Source organism: Rhea pennata, chromosome 6 (assembly GCF_028389875.1).
Source record: "Rhea pennata isolate bPtePen1 chromosome 6, bPtePen1.pri, whole genome shotgun sequence".
Taxonomy (NCBI): Eukaryota; Metazoa; Chordata; class Aves; order Rheiformes; family Rheidae; genus Rhea; species Rhea pennata.
In genome coordinates this window covers 508,205-521,400 of record NC_084668.1, presented here as the reverse complement: position 1 = coordinate 521,400, position 13,196 = coordinate 508,205, and the positions used below count along the sequence as shown (strand labels likewise).

Sequence of the window (13,196 nt, the reverse complement as noted above, 5' to 3'; positions counted from 1 at the left end):
TCTTCTTCTGAGCTCCAGCCTTTTTAAAGCATTGCTCTACAGTAAGATTGAGGGAGCATTCAGAAAGATACCTTTATTATTGGAAAGCCAATTTTCCCTAAGATCTTGTCAGAACGGAGAAATAAGCTTCTGCTTACTGAGTGGTTCAGATCAGACACCAAAGTAACTTTCCCTTTTCAGTGACTGTGAAGGTTTCCTTGGCCGTGTGAGAGTTAGCCTTTGAATATCTTCCCAAATATTGTTCTTGGAACCTCTGTTATTACACTTGCTTGGATTTTCAAGAACAGGAAACCGTATATACTATTATCCTTTTAACTTTCTTTATAAAGGAAAGGTGGCCCACGAATATTAGTGGATATATTTCTAAACCTATGAATTGGGCATAGATGTGCTTAATACTTTTTCCAGGATTTGTCCACATAAATAAAATGGCTGTGTTTAATAAAACAGGTCTGATGAAATTGATATTAATTTTACAATCCCTGAATAACTCATATTGTGCAAACTACCTGGATCTGATTATGATGAAGAGATCTGTATCTGCACAGCTTTTCTTTTCAAATATAATTGACTTCATACAAGGAAGAACATTGAGTGTTGAGGAAAAAATGTTATGAGCAATGTTGTTACATGTATAAGACCTAGGAAAAATCTATGCATCTGTTGTACTCGTGTTGAAATGCTGGGAGAGGTATATACGTATAGGTTGTTGGTGTAATTTTAGTATGTACATTTGTTTGTATGACCAACATAACCAATCTAACTGAAGAATGTAGGATATAAAGCGTCCTTTCCCAATAGGAAAATTAAAATATGAGGTGACTCATTATTATTATTATGATAATTATTATTATTCTGACATACCTGTTTTTTTTCCTAGCCCTGGTACTCCAGAAAAAAACAAAATTGTTGAAAAACAGTTTAGGCACTCTAGTAATTCTACCTAGTAAATAAATGTGTGTTTATAACTAATACCTTTCCTTGAATATGTTCATCTAATGAAGAGAGTTTGCCTGGCGAGATCCAGAGCTGCCTGAAGTCATTCACATGCTTCAGCACCAGTTCCCATCAGTTCAGGCGAACGCAGCTGCCTACCTTCAGCACCTGTGCTTTGGAGATAACAAAGTGAAAACAGAGGTACGGCACAAACTCCTCCTCTGTTTCTGGGGAAACTATACCGAACTGAAAGAACAGCTAGACCTTTTGCCTCTGTTTTCATCTTTTTGTTGTAACACAATATCCTGAACCCTTTTATGTTTCTGGTGGTACTAGATGTATGTTAATGTTGATATATATAGATGTGTGTAAATATGTGCACATGTATCTCCATAGATTTTCATATGTGTCTGGAGATCTTCACATAGACCCTCCTAAGATGCTGTCTTTGTATAACAGATGCAAATTATGTGAAATTCTTTAACATTCAAGTTGCATAGTCTGGCAGAACTCTAGAAGTACAGGTGTACTGAAGTCTGTGTGTGTGTGTAATGAGATGATGCCTGGAGACTAACAAAAGCAATGATTCTTGAAGAAACACTGCTTCTTGAAGGTTTTCCTCTGTTTTTCATGAAGATGTTTTAAGGTCTCATAGGGAATAAGTGGATTATCAAGAAAAAGAAGAAATCTCAGTCCTAGAAATAAACAGAGGGCAGTATTTATTTCAGTACATTGTGGAGGAAAGATACATCTGAGTGAAAATGCAGCTTATTGTTAAAATATCTAGCAGTTGTCTAAATTTAAAGAGCTGCTCTTTCACAGAGCAGCTATAAGCTATTGCTCTGAAGGAGTTTGCTTTCTCACTCATATCCGATGTGTGTTTTATTTTCATGATGAGTATTACTTATGTTAGTAAAATATTGATACAACTTTTATAAGAATGTAGCTAACCCAGCATAATAACTCACAGTTGCTGGAAGGGAGAGGTTGCACTTCTCCCTTCGATCCCTTCTCCCTTCATCTCTCTGATTTCCTCAGGTCCACTGCTGGATGCTTGTTCCTAAACCTGGTGTGCAGCAAGTCTGGTGCTAACCGGGCTACTGTCAACCCAGCTGAGAAAAAGAGAAAAGTTTTTCAAAAATTTTCAAGAAGAAGAAAAGCTTTGCATACTAGCACAATTATTTTTCTTGTCTGGAATTAATTCAAATTTTACAAATTCTTATAATATTAGGAGAGATAGAACACAATAGTCCTGGCTTCTTGGCAAGAATATTTCTGTGCTTTTGGAAGGGTGAAACTTTTTGAGATGTTTCCTAATGATCTGATTTTCGGTCTTTTATGCGGAAGCTGTCCCTTGAGTTACAGTGATGGGCAGTAATTAATGTGTTTTGAAAATGTGATGCTATCTGTGGCAATAGGGAAGTTGCAGTTCATGAAGAGTATGCCTCCCTTTCAAACAGAGGCCAGATAGAGGCCCTTTCAAACAGAGTTTATAGAAAATACTTTAGTCATTTTTGATGATGATTTTTAATTTAAAATTAATGTTAGTCTTAAAATTAATACTACTAAAAGTTATGTCTTTAAATAATTTTTAATTTAGAAAACAATTATAACAAACTTCTAAAATATTTGAATTGTGGTTTCTTTAAGTGATTTTGAACAAAGAAAAGCACTACATGGAAATAAGATTTCAAAACGTAGACAGTTAATGTTGGAATTTATTAAAATAAATATATTGAAAAATAAATACAACTTGTCTCGTTTAAAGCAAGAACCTTACTTCCAAAAAGAACTTTAGGATACACTAGTAGGACTGAATGTGTGATAATGTAAACCAAAATTTTTTTTGATTTAGCTAAATAATAATAGTTGACATTTAAATCTTTGCAACTTTTCATTTCTGATATTCCCTAGAAAGATATACTGATGTACAGTAAATAATTTTTTAAAGATTTATTACTTACAAACAGAGCTTTAGTAGTAACTGTTTTGAACACAGAGAATGACTGAAATTTCCATCAGCCTTTTCAACAATGATACGGCATATAGTCAAGTTAAGATTTCCCAATAATATTTCTTCTTGGAGTAGAATAAGGAATACTATCATTATTAAAAAAAGGGGGGGGGGGGAGGAGGGAGCTTTTAAATCTGTAGAGTGAAGTGTATGAAATCAATAGGAGCTAATGTTCCTGTTGTTCCATTTTATAGGTGTGTCGGCTAGGAGGAATCAAGTATCTGGTTGACCTCCTGGATCACAGAGTCTTGGAAGTGCAGAAGAATGCTTGTGGTGCACTGAGAAACCTTGTTTATGGGAAGTCTACTGATGAAAACAAAATAGCAATGAAGAACGTTGGTGGGATACCTGCCCTTTTACGATTGTTAAGAAAAACTACTGATGCAGAAATAAAAGAGCTTGTAACAGGTAAGTTTTGTGTAGGAACCAGTGCAGAACTGCAATACAGATTATTTTTCTGTGCTAAACAAAATGTTGAAATAACTGGTAAGTGAGTGGAACATGTTGTCTGGAATTTTATTTGTGCATTAGTTTTTTTTGTCAATACAAAATAATTTCTTTTGATTACTGACATTTAAAATATTAGTGTGCAAGTATAGATTCACTAGGTGAAGTGAATCTTAGAGTACTTACAAAGATGAACCCATTCTATAAATGTGTATTTTAAGGTACAGGCAGACAATTTCAAGTATTCAAATTACAGAAGACTCTCAGTTTCCAGCCTGTTAGTGGAGTCACAGTAAATGGCTGTGTGCACACTTCTCATCTCTTGATTATGAGGTAACAGATTCGGTTTATAACCCATGGACCTAGTTGGCATTTGGTGCAGACAGAAAGGGCAGAAATAATAAATAATTTGCAGTTCTAATACATGAAGGAGCTCCATTTTCATCGAAACAAGTTGGATTTGTTAATGTTAGATATGTTAGGATGTACCTGCTGTCTCTCTTTTAGCATGGGAGTGATGTGTCTATGAAGATCAAGGTCCTGAAAGCACTTTTTCTGAAAACTTTCTATTCAAGTTTTGATAGTGCTCTCACTTGGTTTGGTTTCATAAAATTTTTTCATTGTTTCAAATTAACCTATCACTTTAAATTCATATGCAGGCTTTTTTCCCTAAATGTTTTCCATATGAGCAAATGTTAAGATAATCTGTAGGTTTGATTTTTTTTTCTCCACTAGCATACAGTTATTTCCTTAAGAATAGATGTGTGAATGGAATACTTAAAAGTAGAATTGCACATTAGCTATTTTGGTCTACAAAATTCATGTTTTATGTGTCTGAATTACTTGCGCTTTTAAGACATGAGGGATAGTCCCACAGATAAAGCTGAATTCAAATTTCTGCTTATAGATGTACAGTTACTATTTATTTTCTTTAAAAAGTATGCCGTTTTCTTTCAAAAAATACATAGCACATAATCTGCAAGTAAAAATAATTTTCAAATAAATATGGTATTCAATTTAAGTTATGATGAAGGTGACTACTTCAGAAAAAGTGTCTCTAATTTTTAACACAGATAATGCATGATCCTTTTTTCTTCCAACTACAGCAAAATGGTAAGTTTTGATCTAATTCTGTTCTGCTTGAGTCAGTGACATAGACTTCCGTTAGAACAGAGTTACACCAATACTGAAAACTGTAGGAAAAATCCACAGTACACTTTTGACAGAGATTTTAAAACCCTTTCTATGAATACCAGTATAAAAAAAGAAGTGGAGAAGGTCCAGTGACTCTTAGGTTAATAACTGAAAACTCTACCTGTGGCAGAATTAAAACTAGCAATCCATACCCAGGTTACAGTATGTTACAAGTTTAAGATATAGAAACAGAAAAATGAATCTAAATCTACACCACTAGAAACACTATATGGCTGATTTCTAATTTAAAATTAACACTATTCATTAATGTTTCCATTTATCCATCATTTTTCATATAATATGGAATATCTAGTACAGCATTTCTTAGTGGAGGAAATACGCATTTTCTTTTCCTGAAGAAAGGCTTCTTCCATATTAAATATATCTTCCTCATTAGCAGTATCAATTGATGGGTATCCTTTGCCTTTTAAAGAAAACAGGTATATATAGCATCACTGCATGTGAAATCCCCATGTAGTTTACTTTAAAATACAAATCTTTTTTTATTAGCTATATAGAGTATTCATAATATAAAGTATTATATCAGTCTTCATAATTATTACCTGAAAATGAAGTAACAGCAAAGTCCCACAGACTATAAAAGCTGAACTCAAAAGTGCTCTGGAAGGGAATAATTATTGAAGAGTTTGTGCTCGCTATGGACAGTTTCCGTTGCTGCTGACCAAGGGAGCCCTGCTGTCCCTCTGTGCATTCTCCACGGAGGTCATGCCTCTCCGGCAGCTGATGTTCGGCACCACCTCTTTCTCCACAGCTTCCGCACTGGAAGTGCCAGGTGGGACTCAGGAGCTCTGTTCCCTAGCAATTGACTTGAAGGATGTACGGTGGTTTGGTCTGTCTAGATACGTTTTTACTTTACTGTAGATCAACAAAGCCTGGAATCAATCTGTGAATTCCAGGCACTTGTGTCTTGCAAGATTTGTACAGCTCTCTATGGGGTAGAAAATCAAAATATACATGTTCTTGATCGCAGGTGCATTTTCTAATAATTGAGTCTATTATCAAGAGACCTAGGCAGACAGCCTGTAATACGTTAGAATCTGAGAAATATGGGTCTATGCCAGTAGTGCATGTTTTGTGCAGTGAAAGTGAGTCAGAAGCTACCTCAGTAGAAGTAGTTTCTTGGTTTCTGTCAGATCTTCATCAGCAGAGATGAGCCATAAACCAGTCCCTCTCCAAAGAAAGACCTCTGATACAGTCTTTTCAGTGGTTAGTTTTCTGTCAGTGTTGCTCTCTGAAACAACTCATGATGAGGTCAGATGAGTGGCTGTGCTGGCCCAGGGGAGACAGTAGGATTTTACAGCTAGCATTAAGGAGGAATGGGCACAAATTCTGCCCTTCCAGAGGCATTTAATCATTAGCTTAACTGTATGGTAGAACTCTGTCATTGGAAGTAGAAAGAGGCTTTGATGGTCCTGGCAGTTCTTCATTTTATTTCTTCAAATTATTACATTAGCCAGTTCATCTTAGAAATGTTCTTTATCCAGCAGCTTGATCTTTTGTATACACAGAATCAACTTTCTGAGAGATTGCATTCTTGCAGCAATTGATACTGTGCTGTAGCTTGTGTATTTTTGGAAAAGGAACCTGAGGTACCTTTTGAGGAGGTACAGAAATAGCTGCAAGACCCACACAAGTTTGCAAACTAATCACTCTGTGAAACAGGTATAGTTGCATTTTACCACTTTGTTTTACTCTAATAGATACCTCTGTTCTATGCTATTATAATCCAGAGTACTTTGTGATCAATTGTGTAAAAACTGTGCAGAGTGAACGTGAGCATCCACGCTCAGAAGTAGACCTCCAAGCCAGTGCGGCTGTCAAAGAGCTGTAAGAAATGTGCTGCCCCTTTTTTTAACACCACCTGATGTGAGTAGCTGCACTGGAATTCATTGTAGTAAATTCTTCTGAGATTAAAATGCTGAGATTTTAAACCAAAAAAAAAAAAAAAAATGAAGAAAAGACATGGCTGGATACAGAGGAGAAAGTGTTCTTTGCCACTGGTAATTCAAAAGATGCCACAAATAGTTGACTTTAAAAAGCTAATGCTGTTATCTGGAGATGCATGCATCATGCATGCATCAGGATACCTGATGATATATGCACCCATCAGGATGTCTCCTAGACTTAACAAAATTGCTGTCTAACTACATTTTACATATTTTCTGAATTAGGTAAGAAAATAAAGCTTTGCAGTGCTATCACATAAGGGATTTTCTAGACAGAGCGTTTATTTAAAATCCTATTACAGATGCTGAAACTGCATCACTAATATACCCAATTCAAAATGGAACCTGTAATCAGTAAAAACAAACCAGCCAAAGAACCCCTTATGGTAATAAAATTGGCTCCTGAATCTGAGGGATGGTGTTTCTTAATTATCCTGAATCCTCATTTTTATCTGTTGCAAAAGGCCAATTTGTCACCTGAAAATATTGTTGTAAATCTAAGTCCAGAAGGATTATGAATTAATGTTGAAACATTTTGTATATCAGAACAGTCAATTTACAATCATCTTACTATTTTTCCCTGAGAAGGAAATGCTAGAGACAAGGAGATGGTAGGAGATATTTCCCGTGTAATACTTCTCTTGGTTAAGGAGACCCTCTGTAGGGTCCCCATAGACCCTACAGGGCCATTAATGACCAGCAAACCATCAGGTTCCAACTTACTTTTGACGAGCAGTGAGAAGGATAGAACCAAACTTCTGTTTGCAGATTGCAGTTCTTCTGGTAACTCCAGCAACTGTCAACAAAGTTGGCTATAAGATCTAAACAGGAAATAGTTTGACTTGCTTGCTTAATTCTTCCTGTAATGAAGGTGACCAATCTTGTCCAAGTCCAGCCCAGAAATAGATAGAAAATCATAGAATCATAAAATTATTTATTGTGAACAAAAGTGATGATTTGCAAGTGAAGTACGTGGCATTTGATACAACCAGGCTTAATGTTTCTGTATGCTGCTATAAAATGAAATTTCAAACAAGTGGAATTGTTATTTTACTTGCAACAGTGTCCCAAGACTTCAAGTAGCATCACTGTGATAGGCAATGGCCTTTAAAAAAACAGCAAAAACAAAACCTTCCCTTTCATGAGATGCTTACAGTCTGTGACAGCAAAGCTGTTCTAAATTTGAGAAATTCTAGGTAGCATGCTATTGATTTTTATATTATTTTTTATTATATATCATATGCTGCTGTTGCACAGTTTTCTGCATTCCATGTGTCTGGCCTCATAAAGGAAGGAAAAGGGTCAGTGAAATTTCATATACATTAGTTTCGTACTTCTGTGTTTTGGTGAGATCGGTTGTTTTATCTTATCTACTTCATTGTCAGTTTCTACTATGACTTATCTGCTTCACTGTTAGCTTTCAGCTGATGCCGTCTTTTGTAGAGTCAGTAAACTAGAGCTCTGCATTTGTGCTATTATAATACCAATCTTTTTCCATACCTTAATGTAAGAGATAAAGCCTACTGCATTTATTAATCTGCAAGTCAGTCAGTGGAGTTTTAAATATTTTTTTTAATTATACAGAAGACCATCAGCTTGAATGCTTGAATATATTACTCCTGAGCAATTCTATGTGCATTATGCAGCATATAAAAGCAAACTGCTACTATTTGGTTTGAACAGCTCCGGGATTTGATAAAAACAATTGAAATCACTAAATGCAACAATATGAAGTTTTGTCTTTAAAAGTAATGATTCCAAACTACCCATTTTTAGTAGATGTTCCAAATTCTGGGTTTTTTTCTTTTCATTCTTCAGAGATTAAGCCTTTTTTACTTTTGCATATCACCTTCTCTAGACTGCATTTGCAAAAGAAAATAGGATCTCTGCTGCCTAAGCCTTGAGGTCTTTTCTGTTTCTGCATAATTTTTGGCACGTCATGCGAGTTAACACAAGGCGTGTATGTCATCCCCACAGAAACTCACCCAGTTTGTCTATTTACAGTTAGATCAGCTGTTGTTTCCAGCACGCACTGGTGTTGCAGGTAGCATCATAGCTGTCATACAGAGTTTGATCTCTAGACCCGACTGGCAGATGTTTCCTCATCACAGATATCTGCAACTCCACGTAAGTTCTGAGTAAAGTGAGATATATGTGAAGACTGAAAAGAAGACTATATTCTTCCAGAATCTTATCTTTTTAATACTCATTTTCTTCTTACGAAGAATCCATATCTCCATTTTTTTTCTCTAAATATCTTTGGAATTCTTAAAAAAAAAAAAGAACACACAGACAGAAAAAACAACAAACAAAAAAATTCAGTCACTGAAATGTAGTGTTCTAGACTTGTGTGTCTGTTTCTGCTCCATTCCAGTTTGTGGAAATTTCACGTCTATATGTGCCTTTTAAATTAGGGAGAAACAGGATCGGTTATAGTCAATAAGGCTTGCTTGAAGAGTTTGATTAGAATCTTAGCGTCAGAGGCCAGGACCTTTAGAACAAGAAGCTGACTCCACCTGTAGAAGGAAGCTGTTCAACCAAACTCTTTGATGCAGTATTTTATATGCCGGTTTCTTTAGTCTGGTTGACCTCTGCTCCTTTTAAGCACCCACATCTATAGTGTTTTGCACAAAAAACTTTCAGGCAATCCTGTTTTTTCTGTTGCTAGACTAGAGTTTATATTAGATCATCAAAGTTATTTGACTTTAACTCATCAGGTTCAAGGATGGGATCTAAATCATTTAAGAATTTTTCACAAAGTGGTACAGCCTTCAATCTAAAAAATCAGAAATATGGACAAAGTGCAAGTTATGATATTGTGTTTGGAGGGTTATGACTGGTAGTCGCTTCCTAACCGCAAGGTCGCACATACTTTTATCAGCTGCCACTGGCTGATACTGTCCTTGGTTGCGTATTCTATTAAATTATCCAGGCCCCAAAACAACTTCAAAGACCTCTAGTTGAATCCTGATCACAACCTCTGTTGTCTGCAAGCATCATTACGCCAAGGAAGGTGGCAGATGGGAGTCACAGCACAAAGGCATCCCTCTGGCCGGCTTCAGCGGTTTGTTCAGTATTTTCAGCTGTTGGTGTTCTTCCCGAGTCCTCTAGCTGAGGACTTTGGGCTTATCCTGGACTTAGCCACAGGTTTTACCTGCATGATTACCTGCATCTAATGCCTAATGTCTGTCTAATGCCTAATTTGTGATGCTGTATCAATTCTAAGAATTCTTTCAGAAGGGGGATTGGAAAAAGGAGAGGGGTCTCTAATACTTCAGAGAGTGACTTCTGTTGGCTATGTGAAAGGACTTACCTGCTGTTGCTGGGACTCCAATGTATACCTAAAATGTGTATCTGAAATCTACTGAAAAACAAAATATAGTGCATAAGCCTATACACTTTCCTTTAGAAATCTTTTCTTAATGCTATTTAGATTTTTATATTGATTCTATTTGTACCTGATGTTATATAAGGCTTGTATCTAAGCCTTTTAACTGAAATTATACCTCCGAATAACATGTTGAGCATTTTTATTGTACTTTCCTCATTCTGTACCTTTTAAATTATTTTTTTCTCTCCTATTCAGCCAATCCAGAGAAAAACATTCTGGTTCATCAATGTTGTTTGCATAGCTTGATATGAGTGCTGTATTTTATTGCATCTCTTACATCTTAGCTATTTAAAAGCATTTTATCTACAATTAAATCAGTGTTACATATGTTTTCATTATTTTTTATACTTAAGAAATATTTTAAATTATTTTATCAGAGGCAGACATCTAGGTTTTTGCTAAACTAGATAGTCTTAAATATGACAAGCAACGTTTCTTAGGTTTTCAGGAGGAAGACATCCTTCTTAAATGTTTTTATTTTTATTCTTAAAATCTGATCAACTTAAGTGATCAGCTAGAACTTTGGAGACTGCATTATGTGTGTTTGTTAAAGATTCATGTTCTTGTCACCTTAGGGGCAAACATTAAGGTACATTCTCTGTGTCGGTCTGAAGAAACACACTCTATGGCAGAAATGTCCAACTATTGCTAGTAACAAAGCAGCCAATGACAGCAACTGCAAATTTTCCTGCAGATAAGTCTCTCAACTTTATCGTGCTATTTATCCTCGTTTCCTGAGTAGGATTACATCAGATGATGTACACAGAAATGTAAGTTTAGAACAGTCATCACCGTGAGAGCTGCAAGGGTCAGAATTTCGGGCAAATATAGGGCAAGTAAAGATATCCCTGACCAAAAAGAAAACAAAGAGCCCCTCGTTTATTACCACTACAAAAACTCTTTCACGTGATATGTTAAACTGTTCTGCAAAGCTTACAGATTTTATTTTCCTTGCACTTGTACTGCTGAATCCACTCCTGCATGACAAATGACCCTGTTCAGGCAGGAAACGGCGGCGGGTCCTTCTCCTGTGCTGCGCTGAAGGGATGCGCCCGGCCCCACAGCGGGGCACGTGCAGCTCGCAGCCCTGGAAATTCGAGCTGTGGAAACCCGTCCTTTAGCTGCAGTTTGGGCTGCCTCTTTGGGTTTGGGCAGATGATTCTGTAACACTTATACTTACTTTTAAGTGTTCCTTCTCAGCAGTGAGGGATAAAAAGGCATTCGTCTTTACAGTACAGTTTTGTGTGTCACTTAATCCCAGGAGTCTCTCACACCTTACCTTAATACAGCTCCTCATGCCAGCTCCTACCACCATTTCCTTATTTTGGGAAGGAAGGAGCACATCCTTTGGGAAGGAAACTTCCCAAACTGCAACTGCCTTTGCCCTCAGGGTTTATTTCTAGTAAGTACTAAATGTGGTCCCAATATCTTAAAACAAGTATTCTATAAATAATCAGATTGTATTCTCATCTTCAAAATAAAGACTAAAGACAAAATAAAGTTTTATTTTGCCTTCATAAAATAAATGTCTGAAGGCGTCTTCCAAATTAGCAAATGAAGTGTCCTGATGAAAGCTTTTGCTTTCAGATAATGATCACAGGGGAATAAGTTATTAATCACTTAAACAATCTGCCTTCTAAAGAGAGTTGAGCCTTCGGGCAGCTTTTGGGAGTTACTCCAGGGAACTCCAGTGACTTGCTTTCTGTGATCGCTCGCGGGCTAAGCCTTGCGGAAGAGGTGATATTTGCCAGACTTCCAGCGGCCCCTTGGAGGGACAGTGAGGCAGGGAGGTCCTTTCCCCAGTCTGTTTGCTCTGGACCAGGGTGCCCACGTAGGAAGAAGGATACTGCTGGTGGCTCCCCTCCAGCTTCTTCGCAAGCAGCCGAGTGGTGGTGTCCCCGTTGCAGGCGGTCGTGCCCGTGGGGTGGGACACGGTACGTGCCACGGGTACCCTCATGAATCCGACGAGGGCTGCGGACTGCAGGGCCGAGCACCCACGTGTGTAACACATCGTCCTTTGCTGCCTTGGTGTTTCAGGGCTTTGCTACCCAGCTCCTCCAGCTTTTTCACAAGCTTAAATATCTAGAGGCAGGCACATTGAGCAGGACGGGGAGATTCACCTCTATGTGAATAAACATGCAGTAGTTTTTTCAAAGCAAGGTCATGTAAAATCAAGTAAGCTGTTTTCTCATGTGTTATGTAACTGTAGACAATTTAATATCTAGTAGTAGTCTGAGACTCAGTATAGAATTTATTTCTCTTACGTAACTTGCTTTAACAACAGATGTTGGGGGAGAGAGTTTACTTGAGATTAATTTCTAGAATGAATCACAAACTGCATGAAATACAATCTCAGAAGTGTTATGCTGCAGGCCAGTGAAGCACTTAGATTTCTCAATGTTAGGTTTCTGTGAAGAACTTCTCTTTAGTGAAAGCATAGAATCACAGAAGATATTTATGATATGAAATTGCGTGTGTATTGAAATGGCTTTATGTAATCAAGCTGTTAAACCTAAAGAATAAGTAAACAGCTTATTTTGAGTGTGAAAATTTGATGCAGTACTAACTTGGAAGCCACAGGTAATTTATGAAGATTGCTCTCAAGTCTTTTGTAACATGCTTCCAACTTACTTTAGAGACTTCTTTCCCCCCTTTCCCAGTTTATATGTCAGTTGTCTGTCTTGCTGGAAGTCTCGTTGTACAGACACTGAAGAGAAGTTATATTTTTCTTCATCTCTCTAAAAATGTCTGTATGATAGTATTAAAATTTAACATCAGTTATCTCTGAACATTTTAACATGTGAAGCGTCCATTACAGTAATTTTTTTCATCTTTAGTTTCTCAGGACTATGAGACTGTGAAGGACATACTCAGTTTTTTAGCTGTTATATATTAGTGGAGTACCTTGTTATATGTTGAAGTACTGGAATGAAATGCACGGTTTTCACAGAAAAAATACTTCTGCGAAATAGGTGTTCAAAAGGTAACCAGGCAGTGGATACAAGAAGGAATTTTGGAGAAAAGATTGAACCAAAATCTTAGAAGCATCAGCAGAAAATTAAACAGTTGTGAAACTGGAAGTCTAAAAATATGAGAGCTCCTAAACAGATGGGATATAGTTCTTTCTGGAAGCATAATGGGATGCATGATCAAAGGGCCCGTGGCCAGCTCCAGCAGAGCAGAGAGGAGCAGGCACGTAGAGACAAAGCTGCCTCTGACTATTGATGGGTGCAGTGGCCTCCGAGGG

The 13,196-nt window shown here is 37.0% G+C and overlaps 1 protein-coding gene across 4 annotated transcripts in view; it reads left to right on the top strand.

The window, feature by feature from the left end:
- Positions 1 to 13,196, top strand: part of PKP4 (plakophilin 4) — a 94,492-nt gene that overhangs the window by 63,614 nt on the left and 17,682 nt on the right. For all 4 annotated transcript variants that reach the window (XM_062578129.1, XM_062578130.1, XM_062578127.1 and 1 more), the window contains 2 exons: positions 1,005 to 1,137; positions 3,145 to 3,358. In XM_062578129.1, coding sequence (XP_062434113.1) covers positions 1,005 to 1,137; positions 3,145 to 3,358 — 347 coding nt within the window. The remainder of the gene's footprint in view (positions 1 to 1,004; positions 1,138 to 3,144; positions 3,359 to 13,196) is intronic.